This window comes from Cetorhinus maximus, chromosome 14, assembly GCF_964194155.1.
Source record: "Cetorhinus maximus chromosome 14, sCetMax3.hap1.1, whole genome shotgun sequence".
NCBI classification, from domain to species: domain Eukaryota; kingdom Metazoa; phylum Chordata; class Chondrichthyes; order Lamniformes; family Cetorhinidae; genus Cetorhinus; species Cetorhinus maximus.
In genome coordinates this window covers 38,279,269-38,304,872 of record NC_135892.1, presented here as the reverse complement: position 1 = coordinate 38,304,872, position 25,604 = coordinate 38,279,269, and the positions used below count along the sequence as shown (strand labels likewise).

At 41.9% G+C, this 25,604-nt stretch overlaps 1 protein-coding gene across 6 annotated transcripts in view; it reads right to left on the bottom strand.

Annotated features, from left to right (window-relative positions):
* Positions 1 to 15,857: 15,857 nt before the first annotated feature.
* serac1 (serine active site containing 1) overlaps positions 15,858 to 25,604 on the bottom strand; it is a 198,111-nt gene continuing 188,364 nt past the window's right edge. For all 6 annotated transcript variants that reach the window (XR_013578666.1, XM_078556815.1, XM_078556817.1 and 3 more), the window contains one exon: positions 15,858 to 16,750. Coding sequence is in view for 5 of the 6 variants with exons in the window: in XM_078556815.1 (XP_078412941.1) it covers positions 16,614 to 16,750 (137 nt within the window). In the remaining variant the exon portion in view is untranslated. The remainder of the gene's footprint in view (positions 16,751 to 25,604) is intronic.

Below are 25,604 nucleotides of genomic sequence, written 5' to 3'. Positions count from 1 at the left end.
TAGCATTGGCAAACACTTGTAAATCAGTGTCTGTTCATTGACCTGGAAGAGCCATTTTGCACTTTCAGTCCTTTTTGTTAACAATTCTGGATTTCCAATTCTGCAGGCCTGCTTGGTTTAATCTTTAAGCTTTTTGTGATCTTGTTGCTTCTCAAAATCCCATTTTGAACAGGTCTTTTCCACTTCTTTTTGAGCACTGTCAATTCTGCAGGCATTGCAGTTGTTTTCATATTGTCCATTACGGAGGTTGATGAACCAGCAATGTTACTTGGATCAGTTCTTTGCTCAACTGGACATGATTTAGCAAGAAATTTTTATTCACAGGAACAATTTTACAACTGTGATGCTCCATACCACGCATCCACTTTTTCATCTTCTCCAGATTGCATTGAAGTTCGAGAATCTCATTACTCTTTCCCCAACTAAGTTCTAGCACTTCATTAGTTTTGGTTTTTCATTCTGCATTCAACCAATTGGTTTGATTTACCGACAATTTATTTTCTTGTGTAAGATATTTTCCATGATATTTCATAGCGGTTTCTGATGCTTGAAGTTCATCAAGTTTTAACTGAAAATTGACTTTTGTTAAGTTTGCTTCTACAAGTTTATCGTTTAGACATTTCAAGTCCTCAGTCAAGCGTTTTACTTTCTGTGACTGCTTCTCAATTGTTCTCACCAATTCTCTTTTATCATTAGCAAACGCATGAAAGTTGGTTTTCTACGTCAATTGGGTTTTTCTTCAATTGTTTGTTATCAGCAGTAAGTGTTTCACTTTTGGCCACAGTAATTTTTAGGATTTGGTTAAGGTCAGCATGATCACCCGCCTGCTGCAATATAGTCATTGCCACATTATTGTCTCCACTAGCCAAACCATTACCCAGAATAAAATCTACCCCTTCAAAAGGTGATTTAGGAATAATTCCCACTGTAACAATTCTGTTTACAAAGTGACTTTGTAAGTTGACTTCGCACAAAGAAACAGATTCACAAATTCCATTAATACCCCTTATTAATAGTTTTATGAAGGAAAAAGTATCTGGAACACAAATTATATCATCAGCCACCATCTGCTCCAGTATCCCTGAAAATTTTAATCTGTTTACTTATTTTGTTGGAGGAGTAAGGGAACACTTCTCCCTTTGAAACAAAACATTCAAAACCTCTCATAGTCTGACTTCCTTTACCAGTAATCAAAGAACAACTCTCTGGATTATCCTGAACGAGATCCCCCTTTCCTGTAGGTTCTGAGGGAACAGGTACCACTGCTACAGTTTTAACAACCATTTCCTTTTCTGATGCTACATTTCCTGTGGATTCCTTAGGCGTTCCTACTACTGCAATAGGTCAACCATTTAGTCTCCAGCAAACTGCCTGAATGTGTCCCACCATGTTATAATGGAAGCAGTTAGGCCTTTGAATCTCATTCCGCCCTCAGCACCTTTTTTTCTGGCCTGAGGAGGAATTTTCTAGGAATTCCTAACTGTCCTTTCTCTTCCCTGGCCACTTGCCTTCCTTTCACCTTCCCACCTGCTATCCTTCTCGGGTTTGTGGGGATGACAGAAAGAGGGTTTGGTTCTATAGACCAATTCATAATCGTCAGCCATCTCTGCTGCCTGTCGAGCTGTTTTAAACTTCTGGTCTTCAACACGGGTTCTACCTATAGTAGGAAGTGAATCTTTAAATTCTTCCAAGAGAATTAGTTCTCTAAGAGCTTCATATGTTGTCTCTACCTTTAACGCCTATATCCATTGGTCAAAATTACTTTGCTTTATCCTTTCAAACTCAATATAGATCTGCCCAGGCTGTTTCCTTATATTCAGAAATTTCTGCCTGGATGTCTCAGGGACAAATTTATATGCACTAAGAATAGCCTTTTTTTACTGCATCATACTCCACCAATTCCTCTTCTGACAGTGATGCATATGCCTCATGAACTCTACCCACCAACTTACTCTGTAATGTCTAGATCTTTTTTGGACACTTAATTTGCTTAGCCACATTTTCAAATGAAATAAAGAATGCCTCTACATTTCATTTCCTCAAACTTTGAAAGGCATTTAAACACTGGGCTTCACCATCAGAACCTTCCTCAACATTTGAGGCCTCTTTTTTTAAAGTCCAGCCATTTAAACCAGTATTCCCTTTCTTGTTTCTTCTTTCTTTCCTCCATTGCTAACTTCTCTCTCCAGAGGTCAAGTTTTTGCATTTCCATTTCTCTTTGAAATGTTCTCTCTTTTTCCTTTTCTGCCATTTCTCTTTCCTTTTCCTCCAATTCAAGTTTCTTTCATTTACCACTGACTCTTAGCCAATTCAATTGACTCACACCCTGGAGAATGTGGTCTCTCTGGTATCCCTTCCAGGTTCAAATGCTGTGTTATTACCTCAACTATGTCTACTTTCCTCGCCCCTACAGGTAATTGTAACTCCAGCTTATCTGCCAATTCCATTAGATTACTCTTGATTACTTTTTGTAAACCAGTCAGGCTTACATCTTCCATCTGTTAAAAATAAGTCTGAGCAACCTCCAAAGCCATTTTGAATTCCAACCTGAATAATATACCTCTCTGCCATTCCAAAAAAGACCCACTTATTCCTACTGTTGCCTGTCTGCTAACCAATTCTCAATGCATGCCAATATATTACCCACAATCCCATAAACTTTAAGTTTGAGCACTAATCTGTTATGTGAGACTTCATCAAAAGCTTTCTGAAAATCCAAATAGACCACATCCACTCATTCTCCTTTATTCTGCTAATTACGTCCTCAAAAAACTCCAGTAGGTTTGTCGAACATGATTTCCTTTCATAAATCCATGTTGGCTTTGTCTAACCCCATTGATATTTTCTAGGTTTCCTGTTATCACATCCTTTGTAATAGAATCTAGCATTTTCCCTACTACAGACATTAGGGTAACTGGTCTGTAATTCCCCATTTCTCCCTCCCTCCTTTTTTAAATAGTGGGGTTATATTTGCCACCCTACAAACTGTTGGGACTGTTCCAGAATCTACAGAATTTTGGAAGATGACCACCACTGCATCCATTATTTCCATGGCCACCTCCTTTAGTACCCTGGAATGTAGATTATCAGGGCCTGGGGATTTATTGGCTTTCAGTCCCATGAATTTCTCCAGCACTATTTTTTTAGTAATACTAATTTCCTTCAATTACTCCTTCTCACTAGACCCTTGGTTCCCTGGCATTTCTGGGAAGTTATTTTGGTCTTTGTCCATGAAGACAGAACAGAAGTAGTTGTTTAATCGCTCTGGCATTTCCTTGTTCTCTATTATAAATTCTCCTGTTTCGGACTGTAAGGCTCCTACACTAATCTTTTTCTTTTTACATACTTACGGAAGCTTTTACAGTCTGCTTTTATCTCCCTTGCAAGTTTACTCTCATATTCTATTTTTCCCCTCTTAATCAATCTCTTGGTCCTCATTTGCTGAATTCTAAACTGCTCCCAATCCTCAGGCTTGCTACTTTTTCTAGAAACTTTATATGACTCCTCTTTGGATCTAATCCTATCCTTAATTTATTTTGTTGGCCATGGTTGGGCTGTTTTTCCTGTTGTGTTTTTGTGCCAGAAAGGAATGTATACATTTGTTCCTTAAATATTAGCCATTGCCTATCCACTGACACGCTTTTTAATGAAGTTCCCCAATCTATTTTAGCCAACTCATGCCTCTTACCTTAACAGTTTCCTTTGTTTAGATTTAAGACCCTTTTGGGATCGGAATAATTCACTTTCCATCCTAATGAAAAATTCTATCATGTTATGGTCACTGTTTCCTAAAGGACCCTACACAACAAGATTATTAATTAACCCCTTCTCATTGCACAATACCAATTGTAGAGTCTGTTCCCTAATTGGTTCCATGATGTGCTGGTTTAAAAAACCATTTTGCACACACTCTCGGAATTCATCTACCACAGTATTATTGCTAATTTGGTTTGCCCAGTCCATATGTAGATTAAAGTCATCCATGATTATTGAAGCACCCTCATTACAAGCCTCTCTAAATTCCTGTTTAATGCCATCCCCTACCTTACCACTACTGTTTGGAGGCCTATAGGAAAACTAATGTTTTCCGCCCCTTGTTGCTTCTTAGTTTCACCCAGACTGATTCTACATCTAGATTTTCTGAACCAATATCCCTTCTCACTATTGCACTGATTTCATCCTTAACTGATGTCACCCCACCTTCTTGTCCTTTTGCCTGTCCTTCCTAAATATTGAGTACACTTGGATATTCAGTTCCCAGTCTTGGTCACCCTGCAGCCACGTCTACGTAAACGCAATCATATCGTACTCATTTACAACTATTTGCACTGTTAATTCTTCTACCTTAATGCGAATGTTCCATCCATTCAGTTTGTAGTGGAGTACCCAAGGGGTTAGTGTTGGGACACTTGTTCTTCCTGATGTATATTCATGACCTAGACCTTGGTGTACAGGGCACAAGTTCAAAGTTTGCCAACAATACATAACTTGGAAGCATTGTGAGCTGCGAGGACAATGGTATATAACTTCAAGAGGACATAGAAAAATTGGTGGAATGGGCGGGCAAGTGGCAGATGAAGTACAATGCAGAGAAATGTGAAGTGATTCATTTTGATATGAAGAACATGGAGCTACAATACAAAATGAAGGGTACAGCTCTGAAGTGGGTGCAGGAGCTTAGAGACTTGAGTATATATGTGCATAAGTTATTGAAGGTGACAGGAAAGGCTGAGAGCAGTTAACAAAACATACAGTATCCTAGGCTTTATTAATAGGACATAGAGTACAAGAACAAGGAGATTACATTGAATTTGTATAAGACACTAGTTCAGCCTCAACTGGAGTATTGCATCCAGTTCTGGAAGCTGCACTTTAGGAAAGATGTGAAGACATTAGAGAGAGTGCAGAAAAGATTCACGAGAATGGTTCCTGAGTTGAGGAATTTCAGCTACGAAGACAGATTGGCGAAGTTGGGAATGTTTTCCCTGGAGAAGAGAAGGCTGAGAGGGGATTTGATAGAGATATTCAAAATCATGAGGGGTCAGGGCTGAGCAGATAGAAACTGTTCCCACTTGTGAAAGGATTGAAAACAAGAAACCACAGATTTAAAGTAGGACCATAAAACCATAAGACGTAGGAGCAGAAGTCGGCCACTTGGCCCATAGAGTCTGCTCTGCCATTCAATGAGATCATTGCTGGTCTGATAATCCTCAATTCCACTTTCCTGCCTTTTCCCCATAACTCTTGATTCCCTTACTGATTAAAAATCTGTCTATTTCAGCTTTGAATATACTTAATGACCCAGCCTCTACAGCCCTCTGCGGTAAAGAATTCCACAGATTGATTACCCTCTAAGAGAAGAAATTCCTCCTCATCTCTGTTTTAAATTGGCGCCCCCTTACTCTGAGATTATGCCCTCTGGTCCTAGACTCTCCCACAAGGGGAAACAACCTCTCAGCATCTACCCTGTCAAGCCCCCTAAGAATCTTATATGTTTCAGTAAGGTCACAGAATCGCACAGTGCAGAAGAGGTCTTTCGGCCCATCAAGTCAGCACTGACACGTGAGAATCACCTGACCTGCCTACCTAATCCCATTTACCAGTGCTTGGCCCATAGCCTTGAATGTTATGACGTGCCAAGTGTTCATCCAGGTACTTCTTAAAGGATGTGCCTCCACCACCCTCCCAGGCAGCACATTCCAGACCGTCACCACCCTCTGGGTAAAAATGTTTTTCCTCACATCCCCCCTAAACCTCCTGCCCCTCACCTTGAACTTGTGTACCCTCGTGACTGACCTTTCAACTAAGGGGAACAGCTGCTCCCTATCCAAGCCCCTCATAATCTTGTACACCTCGATCAGGTTGCCTCTTATTCTTCTAAACTCCAATTGGTACAGGCCCAACCTACTCAACCTCACCTCATAAGAAAATCCCTCCATCCCCAGTATCAACCTAGTGAACTTTCTCTGGACTGCCTCCAATGCCAATATATCTTTTCTTAGATAAGGGGACCAAAATTGTTCACAGTATTCTAGGTGTGGTCTAACTAGTGCCTTGTATAGTTTTAGCAAGACTTCCCTATTTTTAAACTCCATTCTCTTTGAAATAAAGGCCAACATTCCTTTTGCCTTACCTATTACCTGCTCAACTTGTATGCTAGCATTTTGGGATTCATGCACGAGGACCCCCAAATCCCTCTGTGCTGCAGCTTTCTTCAGTCTTTCTCCATTTAAGTAATATTCAGCTTCTCTATTCTTCCTACCAAAGTGCTTAACCTCACAATTTCCCACATTATATTTCATCTGCCACGTTTTTGCCCACTCATTTAACCTGTCTATATCCTTCTGTAGACTCTTTGTGTCATCCTCACCACTTGCCTTCCCACCTATTTTTGTGTCATCTGCAAAATTGGTGATAGTACATTCATTTCCCTCATCCAAGTAATTGGCAAAAGAAGCAAAAGCGATATGAGGAAAAACTTCTTCATGCAGTGAGAGTTTGGGATCTGGAATGCATTGCCTGAGAGTGTAGGGAAGGCAGATTTAATCGAGGCAGTCAATAGGGAATCAGGCTGTTATTTGAAAAGGAAGAATGTGCAGGGTTAGAGAGAAGGCAGCACTAGGTGAATTGCTCATTCGAAGAGCCAGTGCAGACACAACAGGCCACCTTCCGTGATTCTGTGATTAAAGTCATAGAGTGACAGAAGAAGGCCGTTCATTCATCAAGTCTATGCCCCTTCTCTGTAGAGCAATCCAGTCACACTCTATTCCCCGCAACCCTGAAACAAGTTATACTTATATAGTGCCTTTAATGTAATGAGATGTCCGAAGGCATTTCACAGGAGCTTTATTAAACAAGGTATGACACCAAGCCACATAGAGATATTAAGTCAGGTGACCAAAAGCTTGGTTTTAAGAAATATCTTCAAGGAGCAAAATGTGGTAGAGAGGCAGACAATTTTATGGAGGGATTTCCAGAGCTTGGGGCCTAGGCAACTGAAGACATGGCCACCAATAGTGGGGCAATTAAAATAGGGAATGCACAGAGCCCAGAATTAGATGAGTGTAGGTATCTTGGAGGATTGCAGAGTTGGAGGAGATTACAGATATATGGAGTGGATTAGGCCAGTTGGAGGCAATGCAGTGTGCGCCAGTTAGGAGGAGAAGGACCACAAGTTCTTACACTGATATAAGAGTATACAGACTCCGAAGGCATATCTGGGCATGACAGAAAACCAGTGCTGAAGAAGGCTGGGATTAACCCGAGAAATGGTTACAGAGGTATGTGCTATGGTGCAACAAGATCTGGCACCACAAACTGCAAATTCGTATGCCCTGCTAGTGGCACTGGCTCTAAATTTTTATGCTGCCAGCTCGTTCCAGGGCTCTGCCGTAGACTTCTGCTGCATTTTACAATCAGCCACACAGAGGTGCATCAAGGCACCTACAGATGTCCTCTTTGCTCAGGTGGAGGAGCACATAAACATCCCAATGGATGTGATGGAGCAGATGCAGAGGGCCAGGTTCTTTGCGGAACTTCCCTCAAGTTCAGAGAGCTATCAACTATATCCCCATCACCATAAGGGTACCAAGTAATTAATCGGAGACCTTCATTAACAGGAAATCCTTAAAGTGGGAGCTGTACTGTTGGAATGTCTTTACCTAAACCATACTGGTGAGTTGTATAACTAGGGCTTTAAACTAAATATTGGGGGCAAGGGATCAAGTGGTTAAATTAAAGAGAGAAGACAGGGCAAGAGAGCAACATTGCAGTAAGGGAATTTTTAATGAGTGTAGCAGCAAGGGACAGAGCATTCAAACTTAGGAGTGCGCCAGCAGATATGGCTAGAGATTGTGAAAGTAATAAAAAGACAGAATTAAAGGCACTCTATTTGAATGCACACAGCATTCACAACAAGGTAGATGAATTGACAGCACAGATGGAAGTGAACAGTCATGATCTAATTGCCATTACGGAGATGTGACCAAGGCTAGGAACTGAATGTTCAAGGATATTCGACTTTTAGGAAGGATAGGCAAAAAGGTAAATGAGGTGGGGTAGGGATGTTAATAAAGGGCATATTATATATCAGTATATTAGTTTGAGAGGAACTTAAATTGGAAGATCATGATGTAGAATCAGTTTGGGTGGAGCTAAGAAACAGGAAGAGTTTCAGAAACAGCAAACAATGGTAAGAGTTGTTTATAGGCCGCCAAACTGTAGTGGTAAGGTAGGGCACGGTATAAATCAGAAAATTAGATATGTATGTAACAAGGGTAATACAGTATAGACAGGGTAAACCTATTCAGCACTAATGCTGCGGAAGACTAATTCCTGGAGCGTACATGAGATGGTTTTCCGGAACAGAAGTTGAGGAACCAACTACAGGACGGGCTATTTTAGATCAAATATTGTACAATGAGAAATTGTAAAGGAGCCTCTAGGGGAGAGTGACCATAATATGATGGAATATTACATTAAGTTTGCAAGTGATGTAGTGCAATCTGAAACTAGGGTCTAAACAAAGAAACTATGAAAGTATGAGGGGCAATTTGGCTGTGGTAAATTGGGAAAATTTATTAAAAAGGTATGACGGCAGACAGACAATAGACATTTAAAGAATTAATAAATGATTTACAATAAATTCCTTTGAGGCACAAAAACCCAGCAGGATAGTTGATCCAACCATGGCGAACAAGAGAAGTTAAAGATTGTATTAGATCAAAGGAAGGGGCTTATAAAATTGCCAAAAAAAAGTAATAAGCCTGAGGATTGGGAGCATTTTAGAATTCAGCAAAGGAGGACTATATATATATGAATGATGAGCTGCCACATGATATATATGACAGGGTTCATCCTCATGGCTCGCTGAGTCCGCATATGTCTGCCCAAGACACACAAAAGTGAAGCTCCTTTATGCCCTATCTTATCTATGACCAGTTCTATACAGCATGAACTGGCCAAATGTTACAATCAGTTTTAACTAAGTTTTCCACATACACGGTGAAGGACTCCTTCACATTTGTGAAGACCATAAGGGACTTGCATATTGATAGCAATGTGCTCATTTGACATTGCTAGCCTATTCACCAATGTTCCACTTAAGGAAGCCATAGATATTTGTGCTGCAGCATTATATCATGGCAATCTAGATCCACCACCATTACATTAATCAATATTCATTGAACTTATGAACTCGGCAACTTACGCAGTTGTGTTCAGCTTTAAATGACACCATGTATGCCCAAATAGATGGTGTTGCCTTCTAGGCCCAGCTGTCGCAAACATCTTTGTTGCATGAGAAATGTGTCTTCAATGGAATGACACCTAAACCTCCCACTACTTGCATATTTCCGATACGTGGATGATATGTTTGCTATATTTATTTACATTTGCTATATATTAGCAGCATGTAATAATTTTCTTGCATGTATTAATGGGCTCCATCCTGCACACAAATTCACCTTTGAAATGGAGCAGTCAAATGAATTTCCTTTTCTTGACGTACCATGTCCAGAAATCTGCCAGGGGGTTCTCTAGCACAAGCTTACCTTCACTGGTCAACATACGCATTGGGATTTTTGCGGTTTCCACTCATGGTAAGATTGGCCTGATCAGCAACCTCATAAATAGGGCCCAAGCCATTTGTTCATCATGCAAGTTTGGTGCTGAAATAGAGCGCATCAAAGACATCCCTAAGGCCATCACTTTCGGCCCTGAGAAGTGCCCAGTCTACCTCAGATTACCCTGGAAGGGCAGGGTATCTCAAAAATTTGAGCAACAGATGGAGCTACTTGTTTCACGCTGCTACTATGCAGTAGCAACACAAGTGGTGTTCGCCACTAACAGGATGCTGCTGTTAAGCCAAAAAGACATTCTGCCTATCTCACAAATGAGTAATGTGATTTATGAATTTCAGTGTCAGTGTGATGCTAGGTTTGTAGGCTGTATGTCCCAAGGACTGGTGGATCGTATCAAACAGCATGTCCCTTCCGCTGTTCAAAACAGGCAAGGTACAGGCCGTAAGACCAGCCCATACTTACAAAACTCAAAACAGTGTCCAATTAGATGTGATTCCACGGTTGAACAGCATTTGCTAAATAATCCTCCGTGTGCTAAGAATTATGCTGACAACCAATTTAAGATTGTCAGTTGGGCTCGTAGTGTGGCACATTTGCATGCACTGGAAGCTACATATATTACACAGGGCCCTGTTCCTTGCAGACAGAAAAAACATGTACACACATTGCACTTGTTTCAGCCAAACAAAATAAGTGACAGCCATTTGCTGGTTCATTCCTCAGGGCAATGCCTTGACCAATCAGAGTCAAGCTGCCTGATTTAAATTTCAAACAATGCTTGGCAGTTAACTGTCAGTCACCATTCTCCATGGCAATGTCTCTATCAATCAGAGTCCACTTGCCAACCAATCAGCACTCTCTTCTCATACAGTACAAAGTTGTTGCATCCCCTGACACTGGTATTCTTGAGATTGTCCTGATGAGTGCAAGATGAAAAGCTTTGACAAAATGTCTTTTTTCAGCAATACTCAAGTCACTGAAAGCTGAGTGGGATTGTCCGATGAGGAGAGATTGAGCAGTCTAGGCTTATATTAGAAGAATGAGAGGTGATCTCATTGAAGCATACAAATTTCTACAGGGCTCAATAGTGTAGATGCAGGAAGGATGTTTCTCCTGACTTGTGGGGCAGTGGTGGCAGGTGGGAAGGTGTCTTCAGCCAGGGGACACAGTCTCAGAATAAAAGGTAGGCCATTTAGGACTGAGATGAGGAATAATTTCTTCGCTCAGATGATCGACATCCCAGAGTGTTGAAAGATAGTGGATACATTGGTGGTCAACTTCCAAAGTTCTATAGGTTCTGGAATGATTCCTGCAGATTGGAAGGTAGCAAATGTAACCTCGTTATTTCAGAGAGGGAGAGAGAAGATGATGAACGACAGATCTTTTAGCCTGACATCAGTAATAGGGAAAGTGCTAGAATCTATTATAAAGGATGTGATAACTGCACTCTTAGAAATAACAGTCGGATCGGGCAGATTCAACATGAATTTTTGGAAGGGAAATCATGTTTAATAAACTTGTTAGAGATTTTTGAGGATGTTACTACCAGAATAGATAAGGGGGAACCAGTAGATATGGTGTGTTTGGATTTTCAAAAGGCTTCCGATAAGGTCTCACACAGGGGATTAGTAAGCAAAATTAGAGCACATGGAATAATATACTGGCAGGCTGTGACTAGTGGGGTACTGCGAGGATAAGTGCTGGGGCCCTAGTTATTCACGATCTATATCAATGATTTGGATGTGGTGACTAAATGTAATATGTCCAAGTTTGGTATGACACAAAACTAGATGGGAAGAAGGGTTGTGAGGAGGATGCAAAAAGGCTTCAAGGGGATTTAGACAGATTAAGTGAGTGGGCAGATTGAAAATAATGTGGAAAAATGTGAAGTTATTCACTTTGGTAGGAAGACCAGAAATGCAGAGTATTTTTTAAATGGTGAGAGATTGGAAAGTATTGATGTTCAAAGGGATTGGGTGTCCTTATTCATAAGTCGCTGAAAGCTAACATGCATGTGTAACAAGCAATTAGGAAGGCACATTTGAGTATAGGAGTAAAGAAGTCTTGCTGCAATTGGAGCCCTAGTGAGTCTGCACTGGAGTATTGTGTACAGTTTTATTCTCCAACCTAAGGAAGGATATACTTGTTGTAGAGGAGTGCAACAAAGGTTCACCAGACTGATCCCTGGGGTGGTGGCATTGTCCTATGAGGAGATATTGAAGAGTCTAGGCCTATATTCTCTGGAGTTTAGAAGAATGAAAGGTGATCTCATTCAAACAAACAAAAGTCTTACAGGGCTTGACAAGGCAGATGCAGAAAGGTTGTTTCCCTTGGTTTGTGAGGATGAGGGGATTGGGGGAGGGGGGTGTCTAGAATCAGGAGAAACAGTCTCAGAATAAAAGATAGACCATTTAGGACTGAGATGAGGAGGAATTTCTTCACTCAGAGGGTGTTGAATCTTTGGAATTCTTTACCCCAGAGGGCTGTGGGGACTCAGTCATTGAGTATGTTCAAGACAGAGATCAATAGATTTCTAGATATTAAAGATGTCAAGGGATATGGGGACAATGCATGAAAATGGCATGAGGTGGAAGATCAGCAATGATCTAAATGAATGGCAGAGCAGGCTCAAGGGGCTGAATAGCCTACTCCTGCTCTTATTTCCTACAAGCCTATGAATAGGCAGCAGTATACATTTTCCTATTGAAGGCACATGATTGGCCATCTCTTCCAGTGTCAGCAACCAGTTGGACGACTACTACAGTTTGGGCTCACCTAACTCAGGATCAGCAGTACTTCCACCCACTTCCTGCCACACAGCAGGAACTCCTTACAGGTTGGCCTTTTACACCATGCCTAAGATGCGTTCCCCTTGCAGGGCTTTGCATCTCTACTGGTTCCAGAGTTGGTGGGCCCCACTCCATTCCACCCCCACCCCGTGGGGCAAAAATCCAGCCATTGGGCCTGTTTCTTCCAAGGCACGTTTGATGCGCTAGAAAATTTCCCGACTCTGTGCACCCAACTCAGGAGCAAAAATCCAAGGTTGCGAACAGACTGGCTTAATCTCTGTTACTAGGAAGAGTTTATTTAAGTGCCTATCCAATTTCCTTTTGAAATCACTGATTGTCTCTGCTTCCACCACCCCTCATAGACAGTGAATTCCTTGATCTAACAACCCGCCAGCTTCCACATCGAACAGTTCATCCTTCACCATCACAAGAATAAATGCCACCAGAAAACCCATCTGCCCTGTGCTCCCAAAGGGTTTCTGAAGGGATTTTTCCTTGGTCCTTTCTTCAATCCACCTCAACACCCCCTCCCATTTCAATGGCACCTTCCCAAGCAAGAACAAGAGATTCAACACCTCTCTTCCCATCATCCAAATGCTCCTTCTAGATAAAACTATTCACTTATACTTCTTTGAATTTAGCATATGGTATTCGCTTGCCCAATCCTGAAGTCTTCTTCAGACTGGCAAGACCAAATGCAGATTGAAGCACTTTGCAGAACACCTCCATTTAGCCTACAAGCATGACCCTGAGCTTCTAGTCGCCTGTTATTTTAATTCTCCTTCTCACTCTTACTTTGCGTCTGTCTTTGTCTCCTACACTTGTTCCAATGAAGTTCAAGGTAAACTATCTCATCTTTTGATGAGGCACTTTACAGCCTTCAGGACTCAATGATGACCTTAGAAGTTTCAGACCATAACCTCATCCTCCATATTTATCTTTGACTGTGGCTGATGATTCTGCTTTGATTCTGCTTTCCCGTTTGCACCTGGTCTAGACAACCTTTTGTTATCCCTTTGGACATTTAATCTCTCCTGCCTTTCACCCTATCCCAGATATTCCATTTTGTCCTTTCCCCTTCCTTCAACTTTTACGCATCTTAGGCATGGTATAAAAGGCACGTACTTGCTTAAAGCCTGATACATCTCTAACATTTTTTAGTTCTGACGAAAGGTCAATGACCTGAAACGTTAACCCTATTTTCTCTCTCTACAGATGCTGCCTGACCTGAGTATTTTCAGCAATTACAGTTTTTAACCTATTTATAGTTGATTGATAGTTAACTGGTACCAACTTGCCTCTTTTGATTGTAGTCAATGGGATGACATGTTATCATCAGTCTGATTCAATTTACTGAGGAGAAAAATGTGCACAATTACAAGTTTTAAATCTAGAAATCTGGTTAGCGGTGATGCTGGGGATATCGCCAATGACTGTGAAGATAATTATGACCCTGCTTTTCTCCGTCCTGTCCCGGCTACAGCAGCGATCCCTCGGCTCAGCCATCTAAATGAGCAATGGCCAAGAAGAACAGCGGAGAGGCTACGTCCCCATTTTACGGCACCAGCTGCCGTGCTGTTTTTACAAGAGCTGGATTCTTGATGGGGTGAGGGAAGCAGAACGGAAACTTCTCATCTTGCTCAATCAAGCGTCGGATGGTCAATTAGCGGCCGTTCAGTGGTAGGGACACCAATTAGAGGTGCAGAGGGAGGTTCCGCATCCAATCGAGACTGTAGGCAGGCACGTCATGGGCAGAGGGGCAATGCCGCGAACGGGAACTCGGTCATGTTTAGAGGCTCCCTGCATGTCTCTATTTTTTATCGTCGTACCGCTGACCTGATGTCATATGACCCTGTTTTACATGTTCGTGTGGGGGTGGCCTGCCAGATTTATGGACGTAAAATCCAACCCTAAAGGTTTTAGTAGGATGTTAATGAGTGGGTGAGTGAGGGGTGCATGGATGATTGCAGATGAGTGAATGAGTGGGGGTGAGTGAGTGGCAGGGGTCTGAGAGGATAGTTAGTTGGGTCAAGGGGGTCGGTGTCAGGAAGCAGGTAGTCGGATTGGGGCAGTGGGTAGTTAGGTTAAGGGGGTTGGGCAGTTGCATTAAGGGGGTGGGCAGTTGGTGGGGGAGGGGGGGGTGGTAAGATTGGGGTCCACTGTTAATCACTGACCCACGTCAGAAATTAACAGTGGGATAGTACTAGGGTAAGTGTCATGCAACAGGCCCAAGTCTCCAACACACACTCAGAGGGACTTGGGCAGTGCACAACTGCCCATTGGAAGTTTAAACTTCCAGGGCAAATACCACGCATGTGCATGGGGCAGGACCTCCAAAGAGTCCCAATGCAGAACAGTGGTAAATGTCTTAACATTTGCTGCTGTTGGCATTGGAAGATATAGCCCAATATTTTGTTTACTCCAAGACCCTCCAGTACCCACTAAAGAAAGTTTTGCATGTTTTAAAATAAAACATTTAATTAAGAAAGGTATATTAAATTTCAGCTAAATAAAAGCACACTATTTACTCACTCTTTGACACTTTCACGAAATTCCTGTTACCATTCTGTTTACAAGACACTCTGTTGAGTAGGTACTCTTTATCATTTATAATTTTACTACAGTTGTATGTCTGGTCATAGAGCTTAACATAGGCTTTAAGGAGTAATCTTAAAGCTTTTAATTTTCTTGAGGTGTGTTCCTTCTTGACAGGATGGAATCCAAGAGAAAATTTGCTAACTTCTGTTTAGTCATGGGCACTGAGTCTTGTTTCCAAACAGGATTTAGTGTAGAATTGATCTGGAGTTTTACCCTTCTTATTATCGATACGTTTGCTATCTTCCCATTAAACTTTGACACCCACCCTTATTTGCCAATATGTATTATATAATTTTTAATTAACAAAGTCAGTTCTCCACCTAGCTGCAGAGACCTGTCTTTGTAAAAAAAAAATTCCTACTCCCTAGCTGCACCTCACCCTTGTCTTTCACTCACATCTATGATGCTACTGTCAATATTTCCACTGATGATATCCACTTTTATTTCAAAAGCTTCTCTCCAATGGTACTTACATTACTATAAACTGTTTTGTTTCATCTTTCAGCACCTTTAATCCCTAAGATTTGCATTTCTTTTTGGACCTTATTCCACCTCCTGATCACCTAGTGTCCTCTGCTCTTTATATTCAACAAAGCAGTAGCAACTTCCCAAAATCTAGGATAAATGAATCCCTGATACCGTTTTAGTATTTTGCTTTCTCACCAACTAAATTAGTTGGGCTTTGGGCAAATTAGATGTCCAATTTCTGAGGTTCCAAAAGTGATTACACTTACAAAGTACTTAATTGGTTATAAAAGACTGCAGGGAATTCTGAGGTTGTGAAAGTTGAAAATACTTGCATCTCACAAACTTGCAAATATAACATTAGTTCCATTTCATCTCACTTTGTATTTCTCTTTTAAAAGATCAGAACCTTCAAAAACGTGACTGAGTTTTCAAATGTCTTTAATATTTGTTTTGAAAGCAAATGTCTAGGCATTGTCCACAGAGAACGAAAACATCAGCAATGCTTCTTGTACTCAAATGTTTGCTCAAGACAATGACCAAGTGGACCTTTTTTGCCTTCTCTAGTATTAAGCAGAACAAAATCATTCCAAATGCAGGAAGATTGGTTTTACAACCCAACATACACACCTGGCGAATATTTCCATAAAGATGTTAGCATCTTCAACTTTGTACCATTTGTTGAATAATTGTGATGTACCATGTCCCATCATTAGGCACAACAAAAGGCATGAACAGTGAAAAACAGTGGAAGTTATTATGTAAATTTGGTTAATCCAGTTTTGACATTACTGTAAAACAGGAGTGTTGCCTTTCTTGTAAACCCAAAGAGCAAAGTCAAATTAATAGAAAGATTGCAAATAAATAAAAAAAACATCAGTTCCATTAAACACGTAGATTTTGAAGCATACTTTTTTTTACAATCATAATCATTTAAAAAATTATATCCTTTTAAAATAGTTATTTAAGCACTAGCAGATTGTCTTCTGTGGATCTACAATATTATAAATGTATATACATTGTTTCACTTATATACAATTTTTAATATAATCCTAAAATGTACTAAGCACTAGCTTTTTCAAAATTTTGATTACATGAGGAACACATTGTTATAAAGTAGCCTGTAAAGTAGGATTCGCTCACTAAGGTTGAAACTATGGCTGCTTAGTGAGACCATGATTCACCTTTTGAGTTCTTTTGCCAGAGCATCTTTTATAAATTTCAGACTCCGCTGGTAAAGGAAGGAGTCTCTGCTCCCAGGTTTGCAAATGTTTAGATGGTTTACATCCAAGGGAATAAAATCTCCAATTCCCAAATCTGAAAAATATTTAAAAACAAAATGAATAATGTGCAATAATGTGTAACTATGCAGATTTCATTAAATTAACTGAACTGTTACAGGTGAACTTGGTGACAAATAGGATGACCTTATCCCTAGTTTCAGCATGTAGGCGAGCCACATACTCTAATACTGAGTCAACCAGACCAGGAAGCTTCAAAGTGGCCTCCTCCCAATGCCAATTTTAAGCTAGGTTCGAGGAGGTGCACACAAGTACTTCAGAATGACGGTTTCTAATTATCTTTTCCCTTTCCAATGAAAAAGCACTTGATATCGGTTTGACAGGTCCCCACAGTGCTACGGCTCAGGCTGAGAATTAAACATGTGAACTTACACCCCATTAATCCGGGGTTGCAACAGATGAAGTCTTTTCCTACAATCTAACAAAGTGGCTGAAAATATAACTATAGTACAGGAATAAATGTTCCTCACTTTTCTCAATAGTATAATTTACATTTCTGATGGCACAATGAATGGAACTAATGAACAATAGCAACTCAGGTTTTAAAATAACAGTATATTCTTAGCTTACATTTATAGTACTTAATTTTAATTCATTGCACTCTTTCTATTCAGTTCCATGATTGATTTGCGTGCATTAAATGCCAGGAATTCCCCCTTACATTCAAAAATTAGTTTGTGCTTGGAAAAAATAAATATATCAAAACTCCAACAAACTACACAAGATTTTGTGCTAATCAGAAATAAAGGTGATGGAATGGTTGTGTGGGAGAGGAGTATTTGAGTTTAAAAGAGTTCCTACATTACATCACTGATAACACTTCAAAAGTATTTAATTGGCTACAACAGAATTTGGAACATCTTGAGGTGATGAAATGCGGTATATAGAAACATAGAAAATAGGAGCAGAAGTAGGCCATTCAGCCCTTTTAGCCTGCTCCGCCATTCATTATGATCATGGTTGATCATCCAACTCAATAGCCTGCTCCCACTTTCTCCCCATATCCCTTGATCCCCTTCGTCCCAGGAGCTATATCTAACTCCTTGAAAACATACAATGTTTTGGCCTCAACTACTTTCCGTGGTAGCGAATTCCACAGGCTCACCACTCTCTGGGTGAATAAATTTCTCCTCATCTCAGTCCTAAATGGTCTACCCCGTATCCTCAGACTGTGACCCCTGGTTCTGCACTCCCTCAACATCGGGAACATCCTTCTTGCATCTATCCTGTCTAGTCTGTTAGAATTTTATAGTTTCTATGAGATCCCCCCTCATCCTTCTGAACTCCAACAAATATAATCCTAACCGACTCAATCTCTCCTCATATGTCAGTCCTGCCATCCCGGGAATCAGTCTGGTAAACCTTTGTTGCACTCCCTCTATAGCAAGAACATCCTTCCTCAGATAAGGAGACCAAAACTGCACACAATATTCCAAGTGTGGTCTCACCAAGGCCCTGTATAATTGCAGCAAGACATCCCTGCTCCTGCACTCGAATCCTCTCGCTATGAAGGCCAACATACCATTTGCTTTTTTTACCGCCTGCTGCACCTGCATGCTTACCTTCAGCGACTGGTGTATGAGGACACCCAGGTCTCATTGCACATTCCCCTCTCTCAATTTATAGCCATTCAGATTATAATCTGCCTTCCTGTTTTTGCTATCAAAGTGGATAACCTCACATTTATGCACGTTATACTGCATCTGCCATGCATTTGCCCACTCACTCAGCTTGTTCAAATCACACAGAAGCATCTCTGCATCCTCCTCACAGCTCACCCTCCCACCCAGCTTTGTGTCATCTGCAAATCTGGAGATTTTACATTTAGTTCCCTCATCTAAATCATTAATATATATTGTGAATAGCTGGGGTCCCAGCACCGATCCCTGCGGTACCCCACTAGTCACTGCCTGCCATTCGGAAAAAGACCTGTTTATTCCTACTCTTTGTTTCCTGTCTGCCAACCAGTTTTCTATCCATCTCAATACACTACCCCCAATCTCATGCACTTTAATTTTATTCGCTAATCTCTTATGTGGGACTTTGTCGAAAGCCTTCTGAAAGTCCAAATAAACCACATCCACTGGCTCCCTCTCATCAACTCTACGAGTTACATCCTCGAAAAATTCCAGTAGATTTGTCAAGCATGATTTCCCTTTCGTAAATCCATGCTGACTCTGTCCAATTCTGCCACTGTTTTCCAAGTGCTCAGCTATTAAATCTTTAATAATGGACTCTAGAATTTTCCCCACTACCAACGTCAGGCTGACTGGTCTATAATCCCCTGTTTTCTCTCTACCTTCCTTTTTAAATAGTGGGGTTACATTAGCTACCCTCCAATCTGTAGGAACTGTTCCAGAGTCCATAGAATCTCAGATGACCACCAATGCATCCACTATTTCTAGGGCCACTTCCTTAAGTACTTTGGGATGTAGATTATCAGGCCCTGGGGATTTATCGGCCTTCAAACCCATCAATTTCTCCAACACCATTTCCCTACTAATACTGATTTCTTTCAGTTCCTCCCTCTCACTAAACCCTGTGTTCCCCAACATTTCTGGTATGTTGTGTCCTCCTTTGTGAGGACAGAACCAAAGTATATATTTAGTTGGTCAGCCATTTCTTTGTTCCCCATTATAAATTCCCGTTTCTGAGTGTAAAGGACCTACATTTGTCTTCACCAATCTTTTCCTCTTCACATACCTATAGAAACTTTTAAAGTCAGTTTTTATGTTCCCTGCAAGCTTACTCTCAAACTCTATTTTCCCCTTCTTAATCAATCCCTTGGTCCTCCTTTGCTGAATTCTAAAGTGCTTCCAATCCTCAGCTCTTGTTTTTTCTGGCCAATTTGTATACCTCTTCCTTGGATCTAATAATATCTCTAATTTCCCTTGTAAGCCATGGTTTGGCCACCTTTCCTATTTTACTTTTGCGCCAGGCAGGAAGAAACAATTGTTGCAGTTCACCCATGCGCTCTTTGAACGTTTGCCAATCCATCATAGCCAACTCGCATCTCATACCATCATAGTTTCCTTTATTAAGATTCAGGACCCTAGTCTCAGAATCAACTACGTCACTCTCCATCTTGTTGAAGAATTCTATCATATTATGGTCGCTCATCCCCAAGGGGCCTCACACAACTAGATTGCCAATTATTCCTTTCTCATGATACAATACCCAGTCTAGGATGGCCTGTTCTCTAGTTGGTTCCTCAACGTATTGGTCCAGAAAACCATCCTATATACACTCCAGGAATTCCTCCTCTAAGGTATTGTTATTAATTTGATTTGCCCAATCTATATGCTTAAAGTCACCCATAATTACAGATGTTCCTTTATTGCATTCATCTCTAATTTCCTGTTTAATGCCATTCCCAACATCACCACTACTGTTTGGGGGCCTATATACAACCCCCACTAATGTTTTTTTGCTCCTTGGTGTTTCTCAGCTCTACCCATACAGATTCCACATTGTCGGAGCTAATATCTTTCCCCACTATTGCGTTAATTTCCTCTTTAACCAGCAATGCAACTCCACCGCCTTTTCCTTTTTGTCTGTCCTTCCTAAATACTGAATACCCCTGGATGTTCAGTTCCCATCCCTGGTCACCCTGCAGCCATGTCTCCGTAATCCCGACTATATCATACCTGTTTACATCTATTTGCGCGGTTAATTCATCCACTTTATTGCGAATGCTCCTTGCGTTAAGGCACAAAGCCTTAAGGCTTGTCTTTTTAACATTACTTGTCCCGTTACCACTATTTTTCACTGAGGCCCTGTTTGATTCTTGCCCTCGATTTCTCTGCTATCACTTTTCTTATTCCCCTTTCTGTCTTTTGTTCTTGTCCTTGATTCCTCTTCCTCTGACTCTTTGCATAGGTTCCCATCCCCTTGCTATTTTAGTTTAAACCCTCCCCAACCACTCTAGCAAATATTCCCCCTAGGACATCAGTCCCGGTCCTGTAACCTGTCCAGTTTGTACTGGTCCCACCTCCCCCAGAATCGGTCCCAATGTCCCAGGAATCTGAAACCCTTCCCCTCACACCATCTCTTCAGCCACATATTCATCCAATATATCCTATTTCTACTCTAACTAGCACGTGGCACTGGTAGTAATCCTGAGATCACTACCTTTGAGGTCCTACTTTTCAACTTACTTCCTAACTCCGTATATTCTGCTTTTGGGACCTCATCCCTTTTTTTACCTATGTCGTTTGTATCAATGTGTACCACGACCACTGGCTGTTCACCCTCCCCCTTCAGAATGTCCTGTAGCCGCTCTGAGACATCCTTGACCCTAGCACCAGAGAGGCAACATACCATCCTGGAGTCTCATTTGCGGCCACAGAAACGCCTATCTATTCCCCTTACAATTGAATCCCCTATAACTATTGCATTCCCACACTTTTTACTCCTCCCCTGTGCAGCAAAGCCAACAGCAGTGCAACGAATTTGGCTGTTGCTGCTTTCCCCTGAGAGGCCATTCCCCCCAACAGTATCCAAAGCGGATATGAATCCAAGTCTTTCTTTCAAATGATATGCTGACTGCTGTCTCTCTATTATCAGTGACCTTCTGTTGTAAATATTTCAAGCTGAATTTTCCTATTGCTATCAGTACAAACACTGCAATTACACTACTTGCACCAGAACACAAATTAGCAATCTTTTCTCTGATTTACCACTAGAATGACTATCCCTGTCCTAGAAGGAACAAGGTGAGTGGGTTTGTGAGGGGGTGGCAGGTTAAAAGACCAGAAATCTTCAGCTGAATGTGATCTTCAGCATGTGGGAAAGCCCTGTGGAACAAGAAGGTCAGTTATTTAAATATGTGAAATGCTGATTACCCACTGTTTTAACCCGGGATTCTGACTTTAACTGTATGTGCATGGGTTTCCCAGGCTTCCTGCAAGTCGCAAGGGAAAACAAGCTGAGAGAACAGTGGATATTGAGAGGTCTAAGTGATTGGCAGGCAAGAAAGGCTTTAAATACTGAAATCTCACACCTGCTTCCTTTCATAAGTTAAAGATTTTTGCTGCTTTAGAGATGATTTCCAGTATTTTCCAGGTCATTACTACCACTTTGGAGTTTATTGCCGTTGATCTACATCTCCCAGTTGTCAACCTTCAGATTAGCATTGGAGGCACTTATGCTGCTCTACCTTGGATTTCAGATGTGGAACAAGATGAGCAGCAACACCAACAATTGCAGGAGCAGCAGCAGTCTTCTCAACAATTCGCCACTCCACATGTGATAGGAGATGAATAGAGAGCTCCAACAAGCAAGAGGTGATACTTCCAATACAGGATTTACACACAGAGGAAGAGCTCTTGGACATGACTGAGTACCAGTGCCTTAGGAGATTAAGAGTTCCCCATCAGATGGCTGCTGAAATTTGCAACCTCCTGGAGAAGACCTCCTGCCAAGTGGACCAGGTGGGCATGCATTGCCAGTGGCTGTCAGAATCACCAGTGTCTTTAATTTCTTTGACACTGGCTTCTTCCAGGGATCAGCAGATGATATTTGCAGAATTGTGCAACCTGCTGCCGATAAATGCATTCCACAGGTGACTAAGCCATATTGCCAGGGCTGGCATGTATACATACTTCTCAACCGATGAATCCAGTTAGAATGAGTGTGCACTTGGTTCTATCGCCCCGGCTGGTCCTGCAGGTAAAGGGAGTCATAAACTATGCACATATGGAAATCATGGTGTCCCCAGATCTCTCTGTAGTCCTCATCAACTATAAGGGCTTTCACTGCATCAATGTTCAGCTCATCTGTAACCACAATAAGATCATAATGCATGTCTGTGCAAGCTTTCCAGGGGGCTGCCATGATGCTTTCAATGCCAATCAAGCTACTCTGAGATATTTACACCTCAAAGAAGAGTTAAGCATTTGGCATCTTGGCAAAAAGGGCTACCCTCTGAAGACATGGGTAATGATACCTGTGAGGGAAAGGATGTCAAACAGTGACGCCAAAGAAGGGTACAACCTGATCACCAGACTAGTAATAGAGCAAGCAGTTGGGACGCTGAAGATGCATGTACAGTACCTAAACAGATCTGGGGGCATCCATCAGTCTGCACCAGCAAGTCCAGAATGATAGTGGTCTTCTGCACCTTGCTCAACATTGCACAGTGGTGAGGACTGAAGCTCCAGGAGAAAGAAGGTGTTGAGTACTCTTCCTGTTTGAAGGAAGAGGGGAGGGTGAGTGTGATGTGGCGAGGGTATCAGCAGCTGCACATATAGCTTCCAGGAATGCCCAGGACAGCCTGATGCAGGCACACTTCACTTCAACTGAGGCAATGTAGCTACCTAGCATACATATTATGAATCCACTGGGTTCCTCCAGGCCCCAGCAAAAAGCAGTGCCACAATCAACAATCCATTCCTTTCACAGACACCCACTAGTCATAGAATTCTTCAGGAGGCAGAAAACAACTCGGCAGGGGTCAATCAAAAATGGGCAAGACTGACAATGCAGCATCAAAATAAATTTTATGGTGCACAAACATGAAACTGAAATGTGATCCTAACAGTGTGTTAAACACCCAAATACCTCTATGTGGGGCTTCAGCAGAGCTGATCATTTCCCTGTCCTAGTTGCTCAGATACTCTTGACCAATGTGTTCAGGGTTTTGGAGGCCATGAGGGCCTTGCTAAAGGCTGCCCCACTCATCAGTGCAGGGGCAGCAATGTAGGCTATGGAATCTGTCAGAAGAAGAAACATGGCTTATGGTTAAGACTTGCGTATCCAACCATAAGGGTGTATACGTATATCTATGAAATACTAAAGCTTGACCAACATAGTTCATCATGCTTTGTGACATTGGGAGCAGGACTGATAGGTGCCCAACTTGTTTTTCTCAAAACTGCTGAACTATGAGAAGTAATTTCTTCTCAGACAGTCATATTGGGAAAAGCCAACAAAGGGTTATTAAAAAGGCTTCAAAACAGGCCTCGAGAGTCTGGAAAAATAGATATATGTCAGTCAGTGTCCCTGAGACTTGATAAGCACAACTGATTACAGGCCAATAACCGAAGCACTCAGGCTTCATTTCTGGACAATTGCCCACTTAGTCAATCTGAACTGAGTTCTACTGAGAACATCGAAAAGTGAGATCCGCCTCCAACTTAGCACATGCTTAATTCAACTGTATAAAATACAGTAATTTTTGAATTTTGGTATTGCAATTGAGAGTGAGAGAGAGGTGATCAGGTCAATCAACACAGAGCTGGCCAGTCTTGGAAAATCTGGAGATACAAGACCTTTGTAACTCCATTGGTTTTGGGGTAAGAAACAGGGGCATATGGCTAGGTTGCAGGCACGGCATCCATGACATTTTATGGTTATGTAATGGCGAGTTTACAGATGGGGAGAATGTAAAATGTCTTGGGCCCACAATCTCCCTGTCCACTGCTGCGATTTTACCAGCCACCCAGAAGGGTATCCAGCAACCCACCAGCTCAAGGGTCAATTGAGGCCCTTATGTGGCCAATTAATGGGATTTAGCCAGCAGCAGAAGAGGCCCAAGTCAAGTGTCCAGCCTGGCAGCTTTCGTTCCTGTGCATTACAGACCATAACAACTCGTTATGTAACTCTTTTTTTCCTCATGCTGTGTCTGGTTCTTTAGCCAATTACGTTGAACCAATCACCAGCCCTTCCATTACTGACAATATTCATGGGTGATTTTAATCTAGATATAGATTGGATGAATCAGATCGGCAAAGGTAGTCTGGAAGTTCATAAAGTGTTTTCAGGACAACTCCTTAAAGCAGCACGTTCTAGAGTCAAACAGAGAGCAGGCTATTCTAGACCTGGTACTGTGTAATTTTAAAAAAAAATTCATTCATGAAATGTGGGCTTCGCTGGCTGGGCCAGCTTTTATTGCCGGTCCCTAGTTGCCCTTGAGAAGGTGGTGGTGAGCTGCCTTCTTGAACTGCTGCAGTCCATGTGGTGTAGGTACATCCACAGTGCTGTTAGGAAGGGAGTTCCAGGATTTTGACCCAGCGACAGTGAAGGAACGGCAATATATTTCCAAGTCAGGATGGTGCGTGACTTGGAGGGGAACTTCCAGGTGGTGGTGTTCCCATCTATCTGCTGCCCTTGTCTTTCTAGATGGTAGTGCTCGTGGGTTTGGAAGGTGCTGTCGAAGGAACCTTGGTGAATTCCTGCAGTGCATCTTGTAGATGGTATACACTGCTGCTACTGTGCCGGGTGGTGGAGGGAATGAATGTTTGTGGATGTGGTGCCAATCTAGCGGGCTGCTCTGTCCTGGACGGTTTCAAGCTTCTTGAGTGTTGTGGGAGCTGCGCTCATCCAGGCAACTGGGGAGTATTCCATCACACTACTGACTTGTGCCTTGTAGATGGTGGACAGGCTTTGGGGAGTCAGGAGGTGGGTTACTCGTTGCACAATTCCTAGCCTCTGACCTGCTCTTGTAGCCACAGTATTTATATGGCTAATCCAGTTCAGTTTCTGGTCAATGGTAACCCCCAGGATGTTGATAGTGGGGGATTCAGCGATGGTAATGCCAGTGAACATCAAGGGGCGGTGGTTGGATTCTCTCTTGTTGGAGATGGTCATTGCCTGACATTTGTGTGGCGCGAATGTTACTTGCCACTTGTCAGCCCAAGCCTTGATATTGTCCAGGTCTTGCTGCATTTGGACATAGACTGCTTCATTATCTGAGGAGTTGCGAATGGTGCTGAACATTGTGCAATCAGCGAACATCCCCATTTCTGACCTTATGATGGAAAGGAGGTCATTGATGAAGCAGCTGAAGACGGTTGGGCCGAGGACACTAACCAGAGGAACTCCTGCGGTGATGTCCTGGAGCTGAGATCACTGACCTCCAACAACCACAA